Source organism: Chionomys nivalis, chromosome 14 (genome assembly GCF_950005125.1).
Source record: "Chionomys nivalis chromosome 14, mChiNiv1.1, whole genome shotgun sequence".
NCBI lineage: Eukaryota > Metazoa > Chordata > Mammalia > Rodentia > Cricetidae > Chionomys > Chionomys nivalis.
Window position 1 is genome coordinate 57791547 of NC_080099.1, and position 27137 is coordinate 57818683.

Consider the following 27137-nt stretch of genomic DNA (forward strand, 5'->3'; position numbering starts at 1 on the left):
TTTCTTTGTAACTGCAAAAAAGCAGCTTTCCAGTAAAAGGACTGGCTGAGAAAAATACATTACTTGCTTACACTGTGTAATATGTAATACATTGCTTGGATATGAATGTATGTGGGTTTTGCGGGTAATTTGTTTTTCACCTGCAATATGAAAAATGTTTAGTCACATAAGGGATATGAAAACATGTTGTTTTTTTGCATGTATTCATTGTAATCATTCACTCGAAAAACAGAATGTAACCACGTTGTAATTTTTAGATTGCTTGAAAGATTTTGCTGATCTCAGCAAATATGAGCTGTAAGGGGAAAAATAAAGATGTTAGAAGGAAAACACTAGGGAAGATGTAGAATGGGAGGTAGAAGGGGTCATCAGGAAAGAGAAAGAAGGGAAACATCGGGTACAGAAAATAATAGAGCGATCAACAGAAGAACAACAAAATAGAAGTGAAACTCTGTCCCTCAGAAAGAAGCCCGTATGTTTTTCTCTCTGACTCTACATCTTGTTTCCAGCATCTCTGACCTGCAGAAGGCTGGACCCTCTGTAGAAATGAATGTATGGATATCACATCAAAATTATGTACATTACAATTAAGATCAAATTGTATGGTTTACGATACTATATAGCAACTATCTCTTAGATAGTAAAATCTCTGGTACATTTAAGTCAGATTTTGTTCTTTAAGAGTCTAGCAGATAACCTCGCTTGTCAAAGTTATGACACTTTCACTCAGCCTATTAGGAGAGCATCCTTTCTTTTAAGTATTGCCATGTTTGAAAAGCACAACTGCACACACATAAAATTGGTTTTAAAAATAAATCACAGAAAGGGGCAGATGTTTTGATGTATGTGTATATTGTAAAATTATTAAATTAAGCTAATTAGTGTTGTGGAATATTATTTTCACCAGACAAAGACAAGTTATATTTGTTTATGCTGCGGAATACTACTTTAACTATGTGAAGGGGTGTTACATTTGCTTCTGCTGCCTTTGTCAATGATTTTAAAGATGTGTTACATTTGTTTGTGCAGCGTTTGTTTAATTACATAAAGATATGTTGCATTTGTTTCACCTTGCCTGCCTAAGGCACCTGATTGGTCTATAAAAAACTGAACAGGCAACAGCTAGACAGTAGAAGGCTAGGTGGGGCTGGTGGGCAGGGAAAAAAATTCAGAGAGAAGAGAATGAGGGAGAAAGAGAGGGAGATGCCCAGGGTCAATCAGCCGGACATCGGGCAAACAGAGTAGGACATACAGAACAAAAGAAAGGTAAAACACCGGAGGCGAAAAGAAGACAAAGAGGAACAGGTTGTTATAAGAGCTAGCAAGAAATGACCAAGCATTCATAACTAATAATAAGTCACTGTGTCATGATTTGGGAGATGGTCGGTGGCCCAAAAGCAAGCCTGTTACAAGTTAGCATAGCCACATTTTACATTCTTACTTTGTGTATCTGTAATATTTAAAATCTACTCTTCCAACAATTTAAAAATATTATATATATTATTATTAATGATTGTTACAATGCCCACAACAGATAACTATAACTTTAAAACTGATACATTAATGTCCTCGAGGACCTGATTTCCCTATGACCATAGGGAAATAATGATGTTTTTCAGGATATTGATATTTATCCCCTAAGCTCCAAGGAGCTTCCCACTATGGCCAATAAACACCTAAACTCATTATAGTTGGTATTTCCTGTGATGTTCCATTATTCCACCAAAACAGCTTTCTAAACATTGTCCCCTGAAGCAACTCAACATATACTCCTTATCCAGTAATCACAGTTTTCTTCCTTCTTCTCAATGTTTTCCCAACCATTTTCTCTAGCTGAGGGCAGATGTATCTGTAACAGATCTCAGATTCCACAAACCATTCACTAAACTGTGAGAAATATCTGCCTCTCTTCCTCCACGCAAAATGAGTTCCCTGCCCTTTAACATCTCCTTGCTTGTTGGATATCAGAAATTATAGCAATAACTCCTTAAACCAAGGCCTTATTAAATTATTCAGACATGTCTTCTGATGTTGAATGCAAGATTTAAAACAAAGAACCAGTAGAGACAATTAATGGGTTTTGGAGGATCACTTTCAAAATATTTCATATATAGTTAAAATTCTACTGCTAATTTTGAAGGTTGACAACTGATGTCATGATTTTTACTTTAATGAAAGAATTTTTGGGGGATGTCTTATGGTGAAATTCTATACAAATAGTCATTGGATTTTGCTGAAACCTGAAATTTGTGTTTTAAAACAATTCTGTTTATGTTGGAACACTCTATTAAACCCTGACCAAGAAAATTTGTTTTCCTCTTATTTAACATGGTATCAAAGGATTGTATTTTATCTCATTTGAATGTAGAATATTTAGTATCACAGTGGTTAAAAGGAAAACAACATTTTAATCATTGTAGATTTAAAAAAGCACAAATCCAGTTTCTATGGATTCTTAAATAACGGATGGACTGTGAAGAATGCTTGTGAAGTCGGCTCCTTCTTCAAGAGATTTCAAGAGTAAAAAACTACTTCTCACTAATTTATTCAATAGTGACGAGGTCATCAAACTGACAAACTCAGTAATAAGAGCCCTCTCATAACTTTAGTGAAGAAAGTTTCTTGAAACCTTCTATTGTACTTTCCTACATTTCAACAGCTCAGACAGAAATATAAAACTCTGTAATATGCAAATCAAAATATACATAAAATGGGTTAGGGATGTACAGAAAGCTCAGTAGTTAAGAGCTTTTACTGCTCATGCTGACAAGCTGGATTTATTTCCCAGCACCCACCTAGTAGCTCACAATAGACTGTAATCACAGTTTCAGGGCATCTTATGCCCTCATTTTGCCTCCATGGACATTTGCAAGCACATGGTGCATATAAACTCATACAGGCACACACATATATGCATGAATGAAATAGAAAATAAACACATCTTTAAAAAATTAAGTAACCATCAATTCAGGCTGGCATAAACACCAAGCTGTCTTAAAAGGCATCATAGTTCTGAGTTCTGAGGTCAATTTTTCTTATTCACATAGTTATCATCACGTTGTATCGATTTTGTTTGTCGAGAGAGTCTACAGAAAAGTCTTTTATGTAAAGAACATGTGCAAACATAACTAAAGCATCCCAGAAAGAGAAGAAAGGTCAATGAAGTGGGATTACCATGGTTTTAATTATGTGCTAACACATTTATACGGATATTAGAACTTGATTTGAAGACTGCTAGTTCTAGCTTTTTAATTATGTGCTAACATGTTTATATGGAAATCAAAACTTTGAAGACGTATAAATCTTAGCTTATAAATGAATTGAAATAAAATTATCTACGGAGTGTGGTTATTTGATTTATAGAATTTCATGTAGCATACATAGTAATTGTGAAGATCCTGCAAAAGTTGTCAAGGCAGTGCCAGGTATTGATTGGTGAGTTTGCCTGATTTTGCTAATGAAAGTGGATGAGTTCTATCCTTAGACATCAGCCAAGGGAGAGTCTTTCAGAAGCAAAGGTTGAATCCAGGGTAATTTTGTCTCCACTTTGAAAGACCAAACCACAAATGCCAATAACATAGTTTCACCCTGTTAAGTCAGGTTAAAAGCTGGACCATTAAAGAATCTTTGGGTGAGTGAATTGTTTTTGAAAAGAATAAAAACAGACACAAGGAATTAGTCTTTTTTTCCCCCTTTGAACTGAAAACATACGCCAGGAAACCAAATGACCAAGCCAGGCAAGAGAAATGTCACATAAAGGCTGTCCCACTGGTTAGAGTCAGGCCTTGGGAGCTGGTTGGGGTGTTAACACAGTGGGTGTCTCTGTAGGTGGCCTTCTCATGGGTACTAAAGAGCTTCATGCATTGTCAGTAATAAGAAATGGAAAATGAAAAAAAGTATATTCGATTGTATTCAGAACACTACATAATTTATATAAGCAATTTTCTAATATTTAAAGAAGGGTAAGCTCTGTCTAGATGCCATATGTAACAGTCAACGTGGTTATTTTTGTGAATATTGCCCCATTAGAAGTTATAACTATGAAAATACTTGTGAAACTCTTAAACCATGCTCTTAGTACTGAAAATAGAAGAAATTGGCCATTTGTACCTTTAAGTGGCATCATGGCTAGGGAAGAAAATGGGCCATAATTAAAACAGCTTATTTAACATGGGAAAGAGGTAGATAACTCTTGTTTACACACTAAGAAGGGATTTGGGCAGATCCTTCAGATTTTACAAAAAAGGTACGATGCCAAAAGCGAAAGCTGATCTTATGGAGCGCTACACCCTGAATGAAATGAACTGGTCTATGACTTTGTTGTTTGACCTGCTTCTGACCTAACTGCTAAGTAGCACTGACGATAGGCTTGTTCATACAACACACAGATATTATGCCTAAGTCTTCCCAGGACTATTACTGAGCACCTTTTGAACAGGGGGTACAACAGAGGGTGGTGGGACCAGCGCTCCAATCTGCATGAGGTAAATCACTAGAATGCCAAGGGACTTCAAAGGCACAGCCCAGTGCCTTCTGAACATCCAAGTGACAACCTGGAAAGGAGTGGAGGGGCAATGCCAGGGCTTTGTAGTGAGGCCTTACTGTAGTGATTTTAGTTACTCACACTCTGCCATGGTTCTCAGATCCTGAGACTCCTAAGTCACAGCACTAGCCGACAGCTCAGTCTAAAGGAAAAGCTGTGGAAGTTTTCCTAAGACTGTCTGCCACTGCAAAGGGCCATTGGAATGTAAGGAAAGAGGGGACCCAGCTCTAGGCATGTTTTAGTAGTCTGCCTCTAGCTATCGAAGGAAGAGAACCTTTAATTATGCTGTTGGCATGATGTAGTTGCACCAACCTTTGTGTATTGTAGTAAAGAAAGCAGAGGCCAGTCAATCTCAGAATCACCAGGTGGGAGAAAGGAAGCCAGAGCAGTAAGAAACTGGTTCCAAAATCACTCACTCCGTTAGTGGATTCAGATGATTTTCCTTTAACCTGAAAATGGCCCTAGCTCAGTGGGATAGAAGAATTTTAAAGCTTGTTAAATCCTTGGCTCTTCAGTTGTACTAAGGTCTAGCCAGAAGCCCTTGTTCTTGCCTTATTCACTTAGTGATGGACTATTCTTCAAGGATCCTTAATTTAAGAGTTTTAGAAATCACCATCTAGGGTCTTGCAAATTATACGTGGGCCAGCTTAGTACTTTTGGTGTGCATACGCCTCGTACTAGAACAAAGCTATGAAAGCTATAAAATAACAAGGAAGAGGGCGAGCTGAGAGACTGGTTCAGCTTTCTGTTGCAAACCCACCATCATCACCACTGGAAGACTAAGGGTTTTCATACTGGGGTAGAAACATCAACTTCCTAACAAGCATTTAATGGCTGCTGTTGTTAAAGGCTCAGAATGGGGGGTACTGATAATGCCTCAGGGTTAAGCTGATTTGCATACAGCTTTCTGGGTTTAGGTTCAGCTGTGGGGCTAAATGGACTTAAGTGACCTGAGGGGTGCGGACAACGAAACCTCCCATGGACAGAGCGAGGCCCACTCAGAGAGGATGGATGTTCAGTGTACACAGCTTTATTGAGCAGCACCCTAAAAACAAAAACTGAGGTCCAATCTCCGCAGTCATAAGATCCACATGTTTATACAAGTCTGTCCTTCACAGGGAACAAGCCAAAAGGACTGAAAATGGGAAGAAAGGGAAGCAATCAGATTCTAGGTTAATAGGAAGCAGAAAAGCTCAAAGTGTTCTAGGAATATTTTAGGGTACAGGAAGTCATGTTATCCATCTAGACGCATCCACCATAAGCGCCGTCTGAGCTGAAATGATATAAAACGACCTTCAGTAAGGATGGGGTCTGCCTTGCTGTGGCAGCTGCAGAATGCAGAGCTTCCTGAAACACACAGTATCTTTCTAAGCACCACATCGAGTCTTCACTAGATAGAGGCACAGGTCTGTGTCTCCTATTGACTATATGATTTTTCTTTTAGGAAAGATGGCTTTATGTGTTGATGGTTATGGAAACAGGATGGTCACAAGAAGTTACTGAATGCCTGAACCTTGTTATTTTGCTGCACATGTTCTGTGGTATAAGTGTCTCACTGTTTGTATTTAGGACAGATTTAATTTATACATTGAAATCACTGTAGAAACTTATTCTTTGTTCTGCTTATTGTAATAAAGGGGAGCTTTTTCATCTCAGGTTCCAGCTGATGGGCACATATAAAGATGCATGGGAAAAAATTAGATGTGGGACTAATAAGTCTTTTTCACTTAAACCTTCTTTAGAATGTGCCAGAACATTGTGGAGTGAAGTTGGCACCTACTCATCCTCTCAGGGAAAAGGGGGTGGGGTGGGTATCCCGCAAGGCCATGGGGGTCTTATGCTCAATCACTTGGTCATTTTTCTTATCTTTCTTCTTGCTTTCCTTTGAGACTTTCCATGTATTCACCAAATAACTCCCTGGTGCTGATATTGGTATCTCATCAAATTAACCAGAGCACCTCTTGAGCCTTGGGTGTTCCTACTACTAAGGAACAGAGGAACGCATGGGTTGCCTCTTCCTTGAACGGAATGAATTTTGTGCAAAACGACAAGACACATAACCACATCTTTGAAAAGTTCTTGATCCATGGGATTATTGGTGTGGACACTGTATTCTAGGTCTGGTCTTTAGCCTTGGCTTTAGGAACTCTAGAGGCCATTCAGAGAGTATTCATTTATGCCATGAGTTTTAACTCATGAGTCAGTTTAGACTCTCTAGAATAATACACCCTGTCTACATATAAGTAGTAAAATTGAAGCATACCTACCCCACATTCTTCCTGCAGGGGAGGTTATAATGCAGGTTTATGGAAATTACAAAAACCTCAAGAGCCAACCCAGGCCTCTACATATGTACATGTGAGGGAAACTGAGGACAAGCGATGGGCATTTACAGCCTTGTTTCCAATAACGATAATAACAGCATGGATTTCTCATACAGTAAAATATTTTTTTCCACTATAGTGTCAGGCTTATTCAGAAAGGGATTGTTATTTCGTGGCAGGATTGGGAACTTACCTCCTAGTGATGAACGGGCTTCCTGAGGAGGGAACCGAGTGGGAGAAGAGTGTGTCATTCATGCTGGTTACAGGTCTTGGAGGCCTGGAACAAAACACAAGGTGGGTGAAAAAGTTAAGGCAAAGTAATGAATTCAAACTTCCCACCATCCATGGAGGGGAAGGACGGGGATCAGTGTTGTCTCTAGTCCAAGATCCTCGGGAAAGCTTGTGTATGGCAACCGCGTTATTCTCATGGTATAAAGCTAGAATTCCCTGGGCACAACGAGACTGAAACACCAGGGAGATGGTAGGTGACAGAAATGCTTTCCCACCAGCTCTGAGTCTTGATGCCTTGTGGAGCCATGTTTCTGAGCAGATCAAGGATTCTGAAAGTTCTGTGGGCCCTCACGACGGTGGTCCTTTTTTGATATGCTGGTCGGAAAGGACACACATTGAAATAAAATCACATCCTGTTTTATTTGTCGTCTGTCCGAGTGCAGGTGTGATGGGGCAGCACCAAGACTCTTGTTCGTGCTGCTTGGCAGACCCGTGTGAAAAGTTACGTGGTGTCGACCTTCTTTAAGCTTCATTGTATTCATAAGCCATGAGGGAAAACAGTGACCGGTGTTCCTCAGTGCTGCCCATGGCCCTGTACACCCTGTGCATCGGGTCTTCCTTCCTCTGTTTTGTCTCCATTTCATCTTGTCATTCTTTATCATGTATGTCCCACATCAGATTGAACCAGAGTCCAGGTCCCTAGCTAGGCTCCTAGACATTTTTGCCTTATTTTAGGTTCAATGTAAGATATTGAACACTAATTTAGAGCTTAGAAGGTGCATCATTAATAGCGAGAGGAAACTTATTTATTTATCTATTGAGATAGGGTCTTATGTAACCCAGGCTAGCCTCAAACTCACTATGCTGCTGAGAATGACTTTGAACTTTTGATGCTCCTGCCTTGACCTCCTGAGTGCTGGGATCACACCACGGTGCTAGGTTTCTGTGGTCCTGAGACTGCTGCACGGGGCTTCGTGTATGCTAGGCAAGCATTCTACTGGCTGCATTATATTTCAAGCCCCAAGGGGAAATTTTTAGCTCTATTATAATTCTACATTTGAAATTGACAGTAGAGAATATTTTGGAGATGAGACATTAGTTTCAATAGTCTAAGAGAGTTGATAGTAAAGGGCTTACATTAATCCAAGTTAGTTTTGGATTTTTGCCTTTAACAGCAGAAAGTGGCCTTGTTTATCCTGTTTCTTGCGATGTACTGCAGGTTTTAAAGTATCAGTGCGGGCTGTGAAATTACGCCGAAACTTCCTGGTACTTGGAGTCACACTGCATTCCAAGATTTTTGGATGAGGTCAGAACGACGGGTTCACTGTCACCTCTGGACTTACCAACCAGGGTGCAGAAAACAGTTTGCGAGTTGTGGATTCTTTACCTAGGATGCACCTTCGCGATGGGCGCAACACGAGGGCCTTAAAACTAATTGTGCTTTAATGTGAATAACCTAACTTTGTAGGGGGATGATCGCTGCATCCCAGTGTCCTCTGTAATTAGGAAGGGAGGCACATTAGATTCTAACACAGCAATTGGGATGAAATGTGTTCATCATAACCTTGCAAAAAGTTGAAATTGACCCCGTGTTTCTTGCTTTCTTTTTACAAAAGAAATAAAAAACCTTTCCCGTTTTGCTTTACATCTAGGAAATAGAAAACACATGACCCGAGAATGCTTTTTAATTAATTCAGTTCTCTTCAGTGAACCGGGTCACTGCAAAACTAAAATTGGGATTTCTTAGCAAATTGCTCCATGTTTAAGGATCACCATTCAATACATTAAACTTGGAGAAGAAAACGGCAGCTTTGAAAGTGGCTAATGTTCCCACCTTCCCCCATCACCAAACGGCAAATTTGTTATTTCAGCCTAAGCCTCACCCGGGAGTTGTTAACGTATTTATTCTTAAAAAAGTGAAACCGCCCCACAAGAGCAACTGGTCTCAGAGGCAATATGCAAAGAATGTTTGCTGCGTAAATCTCAGCAGAGAACTTATAAAAAACTAGCATCGACACCCTTCTCATAAGTGCAAAGGCTCAGTTCAAAGCTGGGTTAGTTAAACTAGCCGTGTACGGCTCACGTGATTTCCATCTCGTAACTACTTATCATTAGGATTGACAGGCTGTGTAAGTGTGTGGGGGGGCATTAATCACTTACCAAGTATCACTTTTTGGCAGCAAGGAAGTGGAACAGAGCAGAAACTGTTAATCACGGCAACATTTACAAGCAATACGATAGTTAAGCACACATTCTGAAATACCAAAATGCCACCACCTGCCCACTTCTGTGGAAGAACTAATTCATGACTGGCTGTGTCTCTTTGCTACACGTGTGTAAAGTCCCCTGGCTCTTGACAGCCGCTAGCGTTTTCTCTGTCACGTGATTCATTTCTATGCAAAGTTAGCGAGTGCTGCCTGACCCGATTTGCTGTTGGTTTTGTTGCTATTATTGTTGTTTTTTGAGACAGGGTCTCCCTGTGTAGCCCTGGCTGGCCTGGATCTCACTCTGTAGACCAGGCTGGTTTTGAATTCACAGAGGTCTACCTGCCTCTGCCTCCTGAGTGCAGAGACTGAAGGTCTGCAGTACTACACCGGGCTGTTTTAAAGTTCTGTTGGTCCAGTCTCTCTTCATCTAAGGCTTCTTGAGAAATGTTTATCTAGCTACACAGTCTCATATTTTCCATTTCCCATAGTTAAAAGCAGGAGATTTAAAGAGTCTTAAAGTATTTTCTAATTAATTTGTTACGATAATAAGCACAAGCCATGAGTTTTTGCCTTAGTTTATACTGATGGAACTTAGACGGACTTTTGACTTCTCTGCTCATGACTGGATAAACCTTCTAGACATGAACATCAGATTTTTAACACAAACACACCAAGGTGTGCCTTGAAGAGGACAGTATGACATTCCAAATGCACGCGTTTCCTGCCACAGACACATTCCATATCCCACGAGGATGCGCAATTATCTCCTCATAAACACTCATGTTTATGTGATCTTTTCCTAAACTGAGAGTAATTTACAAATTAATATACTTTTTATACTAACAAGCAGCAAATGTTTTATTTTGAGTTTGTGCTGTAATTCTTAATGGCCCAACCTCTAGGGCACTCAGCGCATGACACAATGTGCCCATTGAAACTCCAGCCCCCAATCGCTGCCTCCGCTCTGCCTCTGTCTGTGAGTTTATTGTGTGCACAAGGGCGCACTGGGATAGTTACACACTGACAGATGCATATGAACATGTGTCAAAGCAATGAAAAAGTGCGGTTTGCATCACAGTTAATGAAACATTCGTAAGTTATTTCAGGATGGTCTTTGCTAGAGAAAAAAACAAACAAAAAACAAAACAAAACAAAAAAACAGATTGGAGAGCTGGCTCACAGGTTTAGAGGTTAGGAGCACAGGTTGTACTTGCAGAGGTCCTGAGTTCAATTCCCAACAAGCACATGGTGGCTCACAACCATTTATAATGTGATCTGATGCCCTCTTCTGGTGTGCAAGCATACATACAGGCAGAACACTGGATACATAATAAATGAATCTTTAAAAAATGTTTTAAAAAATTCATACTATTTATTTTTTTGTACTATGGCCGTACTGCTTTGTTCTAGATATTTCTGTTTTTCAAAAAAGATATTTTATTAATAATTTTTATCTTATGTGTATGACTGTTTGCTTAGATCTGTATAAGTGTATCACATGCATGCCTGGTGCTGGGGAAGGCCAGAAGTGGGAACTGAGTCCCTTGAAATGAGAATTAGTTACAGACAGTTGTGAGCTACTGGGTGGGTGCTGGGAGCCAAACTTGACTCTTTGCAAGAGCAGTCAGTACTAGTAACTGCTGAGCCTCTCTCTAGCCCTAGATCTTTTTGTTTTAAGCCGTACTTGGGAATAACATATTAAAAGCATTAAGTGTGCAGGGAGGTATTAGTGTTTTGTATTTATTAAAGTGTTTATTCTCTTATTTTTATTGTATAGTGTTGTAGGGAGCAAGGCCCTTTTGTTTCGGCTGCCCAACTAGCTTACACCTGAAATAACCACACAGAAATTGTATTAATTAAATCACTGCCTGGCCCATTATCTCTAGCCTCTTATTGGCTAACTTTCACATCTTGATTTAACCCATATCACCACAAGGTCGTGGCTTATTGAGAAAGATTCAGCATGTCTGATTCTGGCAGCTCCATGGTGATTCTCTGACTCTGTTTTTTGTTTTTGTTTTGTTTTGTTTTGTTTTCCCAGAATTTAGTTCTGTCTTTTCTGCCTACCTAAGTTCTGTCCTATCAGGCCAAGCAGTTTCTTTATTGATTAACCAATAAAAACAACAAATTAAACAAAAAACTCCTACAACAGTATAGTGCTTGGTGACAGAACTTGCTACTAAATTATATATTTTATAAAGCATATTAAAATAATATATGTATTCATACAGACACACACACATATATATACAGACATACACAAGTACATACACACATAGGCACATACACACACAAATCCACACATACATATATGCACAAATGCCTGTATACACAGACGTTCACACACACACACACACACACACACACTTAATCCCAAGTGCTGACCGTACAAGGCCTGGGGCTGGGTCTGTATAGCATGACTCACTTTTCTGAAGCAGCACCCTACTCTGCTATACTTTAGTGCTGTCAGTCAGCATCAGGCCCGGCCACTCTCTGTCTGCCTCCCCGGTCAGCAGCTTGGAAGTGGGACCAGCCAGTGGGAAGTGTGACTCAGCAGAGTTCACACAGCACAGACTTGTTCTACCTTGTGCTCCTTCATGAGCAACTTGGATGTTTTGTCTCCTTGGTAATGCCAAGGGCAAGAGCAGGCTTTACGTCAAAGGTCCTGGGCAGGTCATCACTTTAGGACATTGGTCTCTTGGGATACTCCCTTGTTAACATTCCCCTGGCTTATTAATTGAAGCATAATTTTAAAAAAGTAAAAAGTAAGTTAACCATAGTCTATAGAGTGGGTTTTATATTGGTTTTGTGGGTGTTTGGCCTATGCCAGCATTATATTACTTTTATATTTAAAAAATTAAAGATTGTGTGTGTGTGTGTGTGTGTGTAATGTAAACAGAAGGGGAATTATTTAGGTGAAGGGGACCAGCAGGAATGGAAAAGAGATCTAGGGGAAGGCCACGGGGATGAATGGGAACAAAGGTTAATGGTATATATGTGAATGGTATAGCAGTGAACCTCATTTCTTTGTACGCTAACCAAAAGAAAAAGGAATAACTGAGTAACTGAAACTTGGCACCTGACCAATGACATGCACTTGTCTTGGAAGGAATGCCCCGGACACATGTGAGGGAAGGAAAACACATCTTAGTCTGTGGTCAGAGGTACTCACACGATATGAGCCAAGTTGAGTGGCTTTTCAGGCTGATCTGGGAACATGGGGTGCAAAGGTTCACGGCTTGAAGCACAGCTCAGGGACTTGCTTAATGCATTCGTTAGCTTCTTAGCAGGCGATTTCTACAAAGAGAATAAAAACATCTTTTCTCTTACATTTTATCAGAGGAATTTAAAATGTTTGCCAATAGTTTTAATATTCATTCACTCATTTCTTGATAGATTCATTTATTGGAGAGCTCTGTTTTGAGAGGCTGTCCTCTGAGTCAGGAAGTTTGGTAGAGGAAGTGACTGCTGGAACAAGCCATCAGGCTACCCAGCCCTTGCTACGAAGTCCCTGCTGAAGGGAAAAAGTCCTTGTGTGGGAAAACATGTGTTGAGGTTTACGAGACATTTAGAACCCTCTGAGAAAATCTCAGGGGAAGGGAGAGTCATCCCAGATGGGATAAATAACAAGTGTGAAGGGAGGAGGAAGAGGAGAACTCATTCTAGAAAGAGCAGTGGGAGGCAGATCAGCTCCCATTGGGTAGATAGATGTTCATTCATGTCTCCTCAGGAAGAAACACAATATGAGTGTGTATATAAAAATATTTAGCAAGTTACCCTTTACACAAAGCCTACGTGATACATTTAAATAGGTAGTAACTCATTCAACTTTGCATTCTTGTGATTGAACTATTTTAGGCAGTTCAATTGGCTTGGTTGATGACATAGCCAACAGCAACCAATCAGGCACAAAACAGTAGATATCGGAGACAGGGACTTTGAGTTTAGCTGAGGTAAATCAGTAAACAGTGAGCCATATAAACAATAGGAATGCAGAGTTTACCCCACAGACCAAGTGCCACGTGGGCACCACAGGCCACTTTTACTAAGATAACCACTCACAACATGAAAAGATGATTTTAAAAACCACAAATTTCCCTCTCCATTCCCTGAAAAAAAAATTCAAAATGGCACCAGTTTTGTTAAGCACACATTCTCATTACTCCTGTCTAGTCATACACTTGAAAGAAATCAGGGATCTTAGGATAAAAACATAAAGTATTTTTTCTTTTTACCAATTTGCATAGAAACAAAATGAAGTGAAATTTACTAAAACACATACTGTACAGTAAAATAAGACTGATCTGGAGGTGCCCACCTTTCTGTTGAGTGGATTAGTATTGACCTGTGCATATCCCGAGAAGAAACAGAGTTTGATTCTTTCAATATTTTAAGTCTCAGAAAGCCACACTTGGCTCAGACACAAACAGTGAGAGATCCCAGTAGGATGAGGAATGGCAGGGAAGGGGAAAGCATTTTGGAACAGAAGTTAAGTTTGCCCTTAATTTCATCATCATCTGTCCTGGTTTGTTTTTGTTTATTTGTTGTTTTGTTTTATTTTGTTTGTCAACTTAACACAAGTCAGGGCCACCAGGGAAGAGGGAAGCACAACCAAGAATGCCTCCATCAGACAACCTGTTGCCAAGCACGTGGGGCATTTTCTTTATTAACAATGTACGTGGGAGGGTCTAGCACTTTGTGGAGAAGGCCATCTTGGGGAGGTGGCCCTGTGTGCTGTAAGAAAATAGGTAAACCACGAGAGCAATTCAGTTCCTGCCTCTAGGTTCCTGCTGAAGTTCCTGACCTCCCTTGATGACGAATTGTGACCTGGGAGTTAGTTCCTGCCCTGGCGTCCCTCGGTGATGAATTGTGACCTGGGGGTCCTTCCAGAAGTTGCTTTTTGTTCAGTCGTCACAGCAGCAGAGAAACCTGATGGATGCGCCACCCTCAACCTTCTTGCTCCTTCTAGGCGATCCTCGCACATCACTTACCCATGATGTATACTCTTTCATTTGGTGCTGGTTGCTATGGGAACCTCCGGCATGGCCCCTCCAGAAGCAGTCCTGGCAGAGCTGGTAGTTGTGACACTGCTGGCATCGGTAGCGAAATCCCATCATGCTCTCGCTGTGACAGTAGGAACACTCCACTGGATGGAAGACTGGGCAGGAAGGAAACGAGGGAAAGTGTGAACTAAACGAAAGAGAAACACAGCTTACAAGGAATTCTGCTTTTCCGCTGTGTGCTGTGGCGATGATCAATTTTGACTGCGAGAAGTGTTTGTAGCTTCACTTCCTAAGCATGTGCACGTGTGTATGTATGTGGGGGTGCAATGGGGAGCAGACATGCAATGGGATGAAGTACAAGTGTCCTCTGGCAGCACAAATCTCTTTCATGCCTTTGCTCTTTTGACCCCTATTTCTTATGTCGTAAGAATGTAAACTATCCAAACTGACCGGCCTTTCCTCCAGATAACCTTCCAGAGACCAGCAGAGGTCATGAAGACACAGAAGCACAAGGGATGAACACAGCTAAGAATTTAGTAGGCAAGGGGCAAATGCTAATGAAATAGAAAATGGGAGGAAGAAAAAGAAATGAAATAGGGGAGCAGAAAAACTAGATGAGAAAATTGAATTCTTTTAAACTAATGGAGTGGCTAGTGGGCTTATTTCACTAGTGACACTGCCTTTATCTAACACACATGCACTTTTCCGGGACAGAAGGCCAGGTCTCCAAAAGATGAGCAAATTATTTGAACACAGTTCTGACTTAGAGTGTTCGAGAGACATCTCATTTGTTTTGCCAGGAAATGTAAACTGCCAAGCTGGTCGGGTCAAATCTTTGAGATTTGAAGATAATATATAATCAAATCTAAATTGTCTTCATGCCACGAGCTAAAGATACTGACACAGCAGCAGCAGCAGCAGCAGCAGCAGCAGCAGCAGCAGCAGCAGCAGCAGCAGCAGCAGCAGTTGCTGCAACAAGAATCATTTGTTGTTTTAAAAGTTATACGGGCAAGAAAAGTATTACAGATGAGAAGAGATGATGATACTAAGTAAAACATGGGAGACGAACATGATGCCTTCTGGGCATTCTGCTGCCTAAGGGATATTCAGAGCCCCTGTCCTGGCACCCAGGAAAGCTAAGGCCTGAGTTAAGTCTGGGAAACTGCTCAGGACAGGCCCTAAGAAGCAGATCTCCTGTGACAGGAAGCACAGAGAAGTCAGAGCTGAAACCACAGAGTTAGGATTGGTCCCTGATGCCTTCTGGAACACTGACTGGAGCGTTGAACCCATCCTAGGCCACACACAGTAGACACTCTCTGGCTCTTAGCTATTGCATCTATGTTATTCTTAGTAATTGCAAAGGAACTAATAAATTCATTCTTTAAGTTTTGTACAAAAGCAAAATAGATAAACGTATAACCCTGAGAGATGGCAGAGTCAGGCGTTAAATATTTCAAATGAGAATTTAAAACGAAGCCAACTTTATCCCTACCCATTATTAAAGCAATACATGGGGTAGATTATTTTCTATTCAAACTGGAGAAATTTTCAGTTTGACAATAAAACTATAAACATTAATTAGAGGCTTTAGTCTGATCCATGTGTAAATTTCCTTAAACCTGCCCTAGGTTGTATTTTATATTTAAATCTGGGTATGTCAATGGTAAACAGCTCTTGGATTAGAAGCTGAGCTAGTTTGGAAAAGAAACAAGCAGTGAAGATTAGTATCCCTTTTGTCTTTAACATAAATTTGCTTAGTGACATGTGTAACCTTGAACATATGCTGTAAGGTGAGCCAATTGCTATCATTTATTTTATTGCCATTTCTTTCCCCTATCCCTGGCTGATTGCTTTGGAAAAAATGGTCAATGTCATGGATCCCAAAATGGGAAATTCACCTCTAAAACAAATCCTAGAAAATGTTTAAAATTTTAAGAATATTTTATTTTCTTTCATTTTTAAATTTTTTTTTTTTTTTACCTTATATGCATTGGTATTTTGACTGTATGTGTGTCTGAGTGAAGGTGTCAGGTCTCCCTGGAACTGAGCTTACTGACAGTTGCTATGTGGATGTTGGGGACTGAATCCACGTCCTCTGGAAGAGAAGCCAGTGTTCTTAACCACTGAGCCATCTCTCCAGTTCCCTGAAAATGTTCTTTATTGGGATCTTTCTACTGAACACAGATAGTTTGTAACTGAAGTTAGAATACAATTGAGGTGTTTTTTGTTTGTTTCTGTTTGCTTGTTTTTGATCTTTTTTGCATTATCCTCCTAATTTTGTAGCATTTAAGGTTTGATGGGTCAGGACGTAGGTTGCTTAAATAATCTACTAAACAAATTTCCCTAAAACTGTCATGGACTTCATGACTATAGACTTGGTGGTCTAAGTAGACCAATTTACTACCATGGACTTCATGACTACAGACTTGGCAGTCTAAGTTGACCGATTTACTACTGTTCTGGCTCAGCAGTAACTACTCACCATTTTCTACATTTGCCAATCGGTGCAGAAGAGGCAGCCAGACCAGGCACTGTGGAGGAGGATCTGACATGAGCGTGTCCAAGAAGCCATTTAAGGTGACCTTTTTCTGCATCAGAAGAAAAATCGCACAAGTGTAGGTCAGAGAATAACCTGAATTCTTATAGGGGCCACATGTCATTTGACAAAGAAACAAAGCATCCAGTTAGCTCCGTATCTAGGGAGGAACAGAACTTGCCAAGGCTGCTGTTGCACTCGTTTAGAACTGAGGACATTCACTGCTTCTTGTGTCCAAATGTGCATGAGAGGAGATCATCTGCACCCGGCCCGAACCAGGAGACAACCAGAAGAGTCTGAGCCTCCCTCTCAGAGATAAGGGACCGTGTGGAAATGGGCTGAGACCTGCACAGATGCTAACTCAGAAGAGCCTCGTGACACCAGGCTGTATGGAGTTGGGCTGTTTGGGAATGATTTCCCTTCAGGGTTTCCTCAATTGCTTACACACTGAATGTTTAGTTGCTGATGTATTCATATCTCTGCTCTGCTGGAATTCGAAAATAGCAAAAATCACGTTGTCAAATTCTAAAATTATTTCATTTGAAAATTTGAACCAAGATATATACATGGATAGGCCCATAATAGTTTTAATAATGAATCCCAAAGAGGTATACTGTTTTCAAGGCCCATATCTTGGGCTAAACCTTGTGTTTCACTAATAACTGATTCTGGATTGATATATTTTTCTTGGCTTAGTCACTGCACATGAATCTACTGATGTTTTAATTATCATCTGGGGCCTCATGGCCCCTCAGTCAGCATCTCACCAGCCTCTCCGGCTGAGGCATGACAGGGTCTCTGGTCCCAAGGCCCCGGCTCTGACACAGCTGATATATGTAGATTTAAATTGAGTCTCTATCGTTCTATTTATCTACAAGACTCAGAAGTCAAAGGCTAGGGTAGAAACTCAGAGAGGCTGAGGAGCAACTAGATGAACCTCTTCCCTCATCCCAGAACCAAGAAGAAGCCCAAACTCTCGTTCCTGTCTTTCCTTGGCAATGCATTTTCTCTAGATTGCTGACTTCTCTATGGTCAATTCTGATCAGCTAGTCACTGGCTCCACCGCCTGATTCAAGGTATAATTTTACTGGGCAGTCTCAGGAGTATTAAGAGTGTGAACAAAATATCCCACAACACTGGATCCCTTGACTAATCTCTTCCTATAGGAATTTACAGTTTTAGTTTTTCTTCATAACATTAGCTAGTTTAAGCTTTCTATTGGGATGATATATATATTGTTGTTAAGATATATACTTTATGAAGTATCAGTAAGGAGTTGGTAGTTTTAAAAGATATCAGAATTTTCCTTCAAAGCTATTACTCTGTGTTGTATGGACTTTTCCCTAGAGAAATATTTCAAAAACATTTGGAATCCCAGCCATTTATTTATTTATTTATTTCTTATGTGTATGGGTGCATGGGTGCTTTGACTACATGTATGTCCGTGTGCATACTCATGAGTGCCTGGTACCCATGAAGGTTAGAAGTGAAAATCAGATCTCCTGGGTCTGCAGCTGCAGGCAATTGGGAGCCTTTATACGGGTGCTGGGAATTGTGCTGGGATTTGAATACAGGTCCCATGCAAGAGTACTGCAAGAGTGCTCTTAACTGCTGAGCCATCTCTCTAGCGCACCTCCTCCCTGCCCCTGAATTTCAGCCTTTTAAATTGTGGCTATAAAAACATTAGATAAAAAATAAATTTGGATTTGTTTTTTCATGTGTCACTTTCTAAATTTTTCGGATGATCTTATCCACTTTGGTTACTCAATCATATTGGCTAAATTACAATTGATCCTGCAATTTTTAAGATATTAATAATTTAGATAAGTATAAATTTCTCATCATTAAGAATAAACAAACAAACAAACAAACAAATAATGCTGTCATGGGACAAGCTTTAGGGTATTTTGGAAGCAATTTTTAGTATGAGAACATCTTATTTGACAGTTTTTGAACATGCAGTCTTTTTATGTCTGAAGGTCAGGTAGAGAAAGAAAAACACCGTGTCTCAGATGCTCATCTCAGAGTAAACAGTATTTCTCTAAAGACTTGGAGTGGGAGAAAGACAAGGACGAGGAGGAAAAGGGATGGAGAGACAATGGACAATGGTCACCAGAATGGAGCTATAAGAAATACCAAGTCCGAAATGCAGTCACTGAGAGGAGAACACACCGACTCAGGGCAGAGGTGGAGGAATGTACAGGAGCAGCTACGACCTGAATTCAGGGGTCGGGTCCTGAAAATTTCATAGACTTCCCAGTCTAGATGGCACAGGAACAGGTCAGCATCTAGTGCAGCCTGTCGTGCACGTCTTCATGGAGCAGGTCAGGGTCTAGTGCAGCCTGCCATGCATGTCGTCACGTATCAGGAGGTTAGTTATATTTCTACAGATGCATGATAAGAATGACACTTAATGTAGTTTCAACTTTGCAGACGGCTGAATAAATGTAGACGGATGATGTCACTAGCTGGGTGAGCAGTGTGGTTTTCCAGCAGCTGCTGTGCACACTTCTTTCCTTTTTAAGCACTGTTTTCTGTTTTAATTAAACAGACTGCTTGAGAAAGCATGCCTTGTTATTTTAGAGTGTACAATAGTAAACAATATTATGGGTGTGAATTTAGAAACTACCACTGTACAGTATTGGGGAATGAACATATGGTCTTTCCATAGAGGTATAGACTGGAGATGCAGTAAGCTAAGTGCCTTCCCTAGCAACAGGGTCAGTTGAAAGATTAAATTAGACAGTAGACATAGTTAGCATGATGTTTGCCTTTTGGCCAGTGAGCACTAGTAATTATTTCTATTCAGGTATAAGTATATGTATCATATATATATATGTATATAACAACACACATATAACATGCATACATACATATATACATGCATGTATATATCTATATCTATATATGTTAGTTGCTGAATCACAGGCCATTTGTCAAAGGTGGGAAAAGTATACCCTAGGCTACTGTTATGATGAGGAAATTAGGCATCCGAGCATGGAAGTCACATACAGAAAGGGAATAGCAGTGTTAGGAAGGGTTCCTTAAGAAAGTTACCTGTTGGGAGAAGCAGGATCTGGCTGACTGTTCTGTATAGCCAAATGAAGGACCTTCAAAAACAGCTGTGGGAAGTTTGAGAACTTCCCTAAGGAACTGGTCGTATCGTCCGTACACCATCACCCCACTGGAGTCAGAGATCATTGAGAAAATGTCTGACGGGAAGAAAGGATGAGGGTGTTTACTACATAAACATCTGGAGCATCAGTCAACATCTCTCACACAAATAATGCAAGATAAGTGTATTATTTATGAAAACATAATATGAAACTTGCTTTTTCTGCTGAAATGGTCTCCGCATGAGAGCCAGTGTTTTCTTCCTCTTGTGTTGTTTCAAGACAGGGTCTTGCCATATGTCTGGCGTCTCTTTGAAGTTGAGTTGTTAATTTCAGTAATATTAACATATTTTTGATAAGGCAGGGGACCTGATTTTGTCCTGAGGTCAATTTTCAACTCACATAAAATGCTGCTAAGATAAATTTTTTTATAAGTGGTATGCTGCTGTGGTTTGAGCATGAAATGTCACCCATAGGCTCATGTGTTCAAACACCTCGCCCTTATCTGCCATGGGGTGGTGCTGTTTGGGAAGGTGGTGGAACACTCAGGAAGTGGAGTCATGCTGGAGGAAGTCTGTTGGTGGGAGCAGGCCTTGAGGTTCTGTTTTCTGTCCCCACTTCCTGTTCTTTCTCTGCTGTTGGACTGCTGATGCTGGAACAGGCTAGCCCCCATCCTCTGCTCTACCGTAACATCTGGATCTCTTAGGAACCATGAACCAAAATAAATCCCTTTCCCCCTTAAGTTGTTTCAGTCAAGACATTTTATCATAGCAACAGAAAAGTAAGACAAAATTGCCAACCTCTTAGGAAACAGAATGAAATTTCCCTATAGAATTAGGAGAGGTATGCGTATCATTTATCTGATTGACAATTATTTATTCATTTGTACCACTATCAAAATTTTAGGGTTTGATTTAGTGTTTTTGAAAAATCAAGGGTACAATAGAGATAAGGATTAAAAGAAAAAAAACTAACACTTGAGTAAGTTCTCACAGAGGCAGAAGGCCTTGGCAGGCCACACTCTCCATAGGGTGGAAGGCATGTGACTTACGGGAAGGGTCTTTGTGTGGTGGAGAGGAGCCTGGTTTTACAGCTGATCTCAGAGGTAAAGTCAGGGTTTCAGATTATTCCCCAGAGTGCCCCTGGCTTCAATGAGCTGTGAGCTCCATTCTGCCGTGGTATGGGCTTAATGAACACAAACAGCTCAATTCCCAAGGTGCTTCCTAAATTCCCCTGGGAATCACCAGAATGGAAGGACTTGCCATTAGTTTATCTAATGCTAATTAGACATCACTCAGCCAGTGTAGCTGCTGCGACAAAACACAGTAAATTCAACGTGTTATCTCTGTTCACTCTCAGTTTAAGTTTTTCAAGGTCAGAATGTAGCCGAGGCTATTGCCAGATGAGGCTAGCACATTTACACTGCATCACACATTACAAGCTTTTACTGGGTTATGGTTTTAGGAGGTGAATCAACTCTCTTCATTCGAGATCTTCCTGATGAAAATGACATTTTACAATTGATATTAAGAGTGATGTTGTAGAAATTCTGAGGTTAATATCCAAAATGTGCAAGGAGCTCAAATAACTCAACAGTAAGAAAAAAAAATCTGATTGAAAATGGGCAGAGGAGCCAAGGAGATATTTCCTGAAGGAAGGCATACAAACTGGTTAGAGTTTATAAATGCTCAGTGTCAATGATCATCCAGCAAAGGCAAATGAAAGCCATGGCCAGGTACCATCTCTAGTGAAAAGGAAAACAAAGACGACAGTACAAATGAAAACGAGTATGGGAAAGAACCTGGAGCAAAGGGAATAGCTGCAGAGCGCTGTGGAAATAAAGCATCAGCCATTATAGAGGCCAGTAACACAGTTGGAAACAGTAGAATCACTGCACGACCTAGCAATTCTATTCCTGTGCCTGCATCAGAAGGTATGTGTCAGTGAAACTGGTGTGTTGATGAAATGTCTGTGCTCCCATGATTATGACAACACCCGTACAACTGTGGAGATGTGCAATCAACCTAAGTGTCTACAAACTCATAAATGCAAGAATGGTACATCCCCCGTGGGGTGTTGCTCAGCCATCGGAGGAGGAAATCCTGCCGTCTGCGAGAACACTGATGGGCTCAGGGAGCAATCTGCTAAGTGAAATAAGCCACACAAAGAGACAAATATTACATGTTCAGACTCATATGGAATACAAACATGTTGATTTCAGAAGTAGAATGTAGAATGGTTATTACCAGAGCCTGGAGTGTTTAAAAGGCAGGCAGGGTTTCGAACATGTTGTCAAAGAATATATAGTTATAGCTAAGGAGCAAGTTTTAGAGAGAGCCTTCACAGAAGGGTGGCAAGGTAACGAAATATGTGTAGTACAGCTGATGAATGCATGTGTTCTCATCACAAAATACTGTGTAAAATCATGCATATGCTAATCAGATGGATTTAACCACTTCACAGTGTATTTGCATGCAAAATATATGATAAGTAATTAATTTTATGTTAATTAAAAAATTCAGTTTCAACCAAAGTGCTGTCGTCATATCACTGCAATGTTCTTTGCTTACAGGGCTTTATCTCAGGCGCTGGTCAAACTGTCCAAGAATAAATAAATCAAAATGAATCTGCCAGCAGAAGAATATGTTGATTAATTCTATATGTAGATGTTGAAACATTCCAATGGACCGGGAGAAAAGAAAACTTGGGAAAATCAGATTGGCTTTCCACGGGACTGCCATCTTGCTTGCCTTGAGGAAGATGGGCTGGTTCTAACAGGGTCACCCTGTGCCTCCGCGAGACTCTGATTTTTCCAAGCCTGGGTTTCTTGTGACATGTTGCCTGGGCTTTTCAAATCACTAAGTGAAAGAATTTAGGCAACCTTTCTGTTCTGGTTTGAATATTGACATGCAGCTGTTAGTTCTGGGGTGGGAGGCATGGTCTGCAGGCCCAACCTAAAGGATAGCCCACCTCTGGTTCCTCTGCTGGCTCCTCATGCCTCCTGATCTACCTCAATATGAGCATGGCACCTCACACTCTCACGGTTATAGACAGAAGCCTGTCCTGCCACCATGCCTTCCTCAGTGTGGTGAACTGCTTTCCCTGAACTGTAAACCAAGTAAATCATTCCCCCATAAGTGTCTGGGCACATTGTGAAGTATTTGGGCACAGTGAAAGGTAATGGATTTAATCTTTAGCTACAGCAAAAGCAGAAGTACCCATAGTACCTTCCACACACTCCACACCAAAATGAACTTCTTTTATGTCGAGGTAGGTCATCTAAGAGCCCAAGTAAGTATGGACCACAGGGATGATCTGGAAGTGGCTATGGGTGGCTTACCCAGGTCTTCAAAAAGAAATGAAGGAACTCTAAAGTTGATGTTAAAACAATACATGGCTACATCTTAGTTTTGGGTTCTATGAGTATGAATATATAATAAAAATAATTATTTCAAGGGTTTAATCAGCTAACAGAGTAAAGCATTCACACTTCACATGTGGGACACAGTGTATATATTTTAGACATTTTCATTCTGTATTTTTTTCTGTTGCTGACATTCATTCATATGACATCTCTCGTGGGAATTTCCCTTGTGACTCCAGATCATATTATAACCCCCTTTGTGTCTCCTACAGTACCATAACATGAATTTTCATTCATTTGTTCATTCAGCTACAATCACAGTGTATTTTCATGCAAAATATATTATTAGTAATTAAGTTTATGTTAATTAAAAAATTCAATTTCAACCAAAGTGTTGTCTTCATATCTCTGCAATGTTGTTTGCTTACAGGGCTTTATCTCAGGCTCTAGTCAAACTGTTTAAGAATAAATAAATTGAAATGATTCTGCCAGCAGAAGAATATGTTGATTAATTCTTTATGTAGATGTTGAAACATTCCAATGGACCGGGAAAAAAGAAAATTTGGGAAAATCAGACTGGCTTTTATATGGAGACTGCCATCTTGCCTTGGGGAAGATGGGCTGGTTCTAACAGGGTCACCCTGTGTCTCTGCAAGACTAAATGGGTAGCATTGTGGTGAATCAATACATATATGGGAAACCAGATGCAGTTCTTGCCCTCTGGGAGGCTTGGCAGATTGAGAAAAGCTTGAAGGATGCCTCGTAGACCATCACAGACGGTAACACCATGGTGTGATGCTGGAAGAACAGGTGGATGGGATGCAGAGGGAAGAGCTGGTCAGGGAAAAGCATAAAGGCCACTGAGTGGTTATCACAGAGGAGGGGGAATCGGCTCAAGGAATCGGGATCAGACAAAAGGCAGTGCAAGCACAATGCTCTCAAGGAGCTTCCAGTGGCCTGGGATGGGGTATAGGTACTAGGGTACTATGGATGGTGACCCCAGATATAAAATGCCTTAAAGCTTCTACTATAGAATTCAAATTGTGTCTGGAAGATATCAAGGGAGATGATGAGGGGTTTAAAGCAAGCCAGGGAGTAGGAGGCGCAACCCTGGAGGTATTTGCAGAGGCAGATTAACCCATTTAGAGCAAACACAAGGTAGTGTGGGTCTTCTGAACTAAAGAAAAACAGTACCCAGACATTATAGACATAGTAAGACATCCCAGGCTTATGGCGTTGGACTTGGAATTCCTTAAGACCTGGATTGCTGGGGTGGAAGAGTTGGCTGGGTTGGTACAGTGTTCGACTTGCATGCATGAGACTTTAATTTGGACCTGTAAATGGTGTGTGTGTGGGTGGATGCTTGCGATTTCAGCCCCAGGAAGACAGACACAGGAGGACCCTTGCAACTCACTTGCCAGCTGGTCTAGTTTAATCGGTGAGCTCCAGGCCAATAAAAAACCCTGTCTCAAAGGACATGGATAAAATTCCTCCACATGACATCTAAGGTTGTCTTCTATCATGCACGCACCAAATCGTACTTGTACACAGGTGTGAGTATGCATGTCTGCATACACATGCTTGTATGAAGACACACATGGACACACTTAAGAAAAAGCAACCAACAGGAAGATACAAGTGTTCTATCCCATAAAAGCAGTTAATAATTAAACAGAAAAGGCCACTTTATGCTGTGGTGCTCTGCCATATGCCCACAGAAAGTGCCCTTCTTTCCATAGCTGTACCAATGGTGCCACCAGGAGTAACATGGTGAACACCATGCATATTGGTTAGTGGTGGCCCCTAGTAGTTGTAAAATGGAGTTAGCGTTTCCTTTACTGCATTTTAAGCATTTAATAAAATTTGCTTCATTTTTCTGTTAACTGTACTCAAGCTACTAATTGATTGCCTAGCAAACATGCATTTGATGTATATTTTGACATTTTTATTGTGTGTGTGCGTTCATGCATGCATGCATACGTATATATCTTGCATGTGTGTAGAGATGAGGATAAATCCTGGGAACTGGTTCTCTTCATCCACTTGGTGCAATCCTGGGATTTAATTCAGGTCTTCAGGTCTATGTGCAACCACCTCTGACCACTTTCCTTTCAGATCTGATCCTGCCTTAAAGGACAAGTGGCTCCCCCAGCCCAGGGTCTGGAGATGAGTGAGTCTGTCAGAGTTTCCTTTTCCCAACAATTGCTTTAGTGACTGTTCTGAGACGGGCAAGATGTCCGCACAGGCCAGAGAGTGGTAGGAGATTGCTGAGATGGCTGCCCCCAATAGAGGGCAACATCTGACCAGGGGAGCTGAGCAGAAGCGCCTGGTACTCCAGGACAAGAACTCGCTGGCTTCAGGGAAGGCTCAGAGGCTCTGCATCTTTAGAAAAGTGCCTTTCACTAGCTTGGCTCAAACTTACTCTAATATAGGCCTCTTTAATTGTGTGTCTATGGACACAGCATTGAATGAGTATCCGAAGATGCTTTTGAGGGTTTTAATGTTTGAGACCTTTCTCTACCGCCCTCCGCATAGATGGCCGATTGATATGAAGGCAGCAGCTCTGGGTTTCCCTTCTTGTTCATTTATTTTGTTAAACTTTCTTTTCTTAGTCCAGTCTTGAAGGAAATGCCTCCTAGATACTTCTGAAGCCACTTAGAAGGTGAGGAGAATGTCACTGGTTCTTGGAACTTCTAATTCATTGTCTCCCAGCCAAACAATCAAGTAGATTTATTTCCTCCACCAACCAAAGAGAAACGAACTGGCCCCAGGATCTGGGTGGGTGCCTCTGAATTCTGGTTGCACTGGCTGCTCCATGAACGAAATCATGGGATCGAAGAAAGCTAATGCCACCTCAGTCTTCCCACGCTGTCACTAGCCTGGTTACCCAGCGAGAAAACATTCAAACAGTGTCTCTGCTAGATTCCCAAGGAGCAAAGGGCTGTCACTCTTTTCTTCACCCCCTTTCGACTACTCGGAATCTAACAAGCAGAAAGGGAGGGAGGGAGAAACTCCATGGTCGACAGAGCTGGAGGTACCCTCCGGGTTTCATAACCATCCCCATTAAGATGTGGAAGGAAACTAAGGACTAAGACGTGAAACCGCGCCATAGTGTAACTTAGCAAACAAATGCATGGCTGAACCCAGAGCCTGGGTTATCAACGCCAGTTGTCATGCTCTAACACAGCACGGCAAACTCACAATAGTTAGGGTAAGAGACAGGGTGAAATCACAATACCAACATCATTTTAAATTAGTGAAAATTGAATAGTATTAGAAAGATTCTAGTTGGAGATACTTGGGCAGTTAAAAATAATAATAATTCAAAAGTAGAGGAGAATATTCATTTCATTAAGATTTACCTAATGTGAAAATATTTTTACTATAAAATTTAAAGGCCAAAGAAGGCTGCATTTGAGACAGCGCCACAGGACAAGGGAAGGCAGAGATAGACAGGGGACACGGCAAGACTAAGAGAGAGGATGTAGGTACACAACAGAGACAAGCAAGGAGGTGTGGGTGGGGGTAACTTACATCTTAACTTGTCCATGATCTTCCCTCCACACAATGTAGCCAAAGCCATTTTGACAGCAAATACTGAGATTTTACCATGGCCTTCCCTGTTTAATGATAGGAGAAAAAAAAATGGTGTTATTTAGGGTACTTCCAATAAAGAATGTTGACATTTTCTACTCTGTAGAAATTGTAGGCTACATGGCTGCATGCATTATGTGGACACATTTTAGAAAGGGTTGTGAATACAATTCCATACACATCACTGAGAGACTGTCTATTTGATGCTTTTGTTTTTCAAGA

The 27137-nt window shown here is 40.8% G+C and overlaps 1 protein-coding gene across 16 annotated transcripts in view; it reads right to left on the minus strand.

The window, feature by feature from the left end:
• Dtna (dystrobrevin alpha) overlaps positions 1-27137 on the minus strand; it is a 378064-nt gene that overhangs the window by 49360 nt on the left and 301567 nt on the right. For 14 of the 16 annotated variants that reach the window (XM_057788655.1, XM_057788654.1, XM_057788650.1 and 11 more), the window contains 6 exons: positions 26856-26941; positions 19902-20056; positions 16791-16896; positions 14297-14463; positions 12478-12602; positions 7061-7144 (listed from right to left, as the gene is read on the minus strand). In XM_057788655.1, coding sequence (XP_057644638.1) covers positions 7061-7144; positions 12478-12602; positions 14297-14463; positions 16791-16896; positions 19902-20056; positions 26856-26941 — 723 coding nt within the window. The other 2 variants (XM_057788662.1, XM_057788663.1) reach the window with 2 other exon arrangements.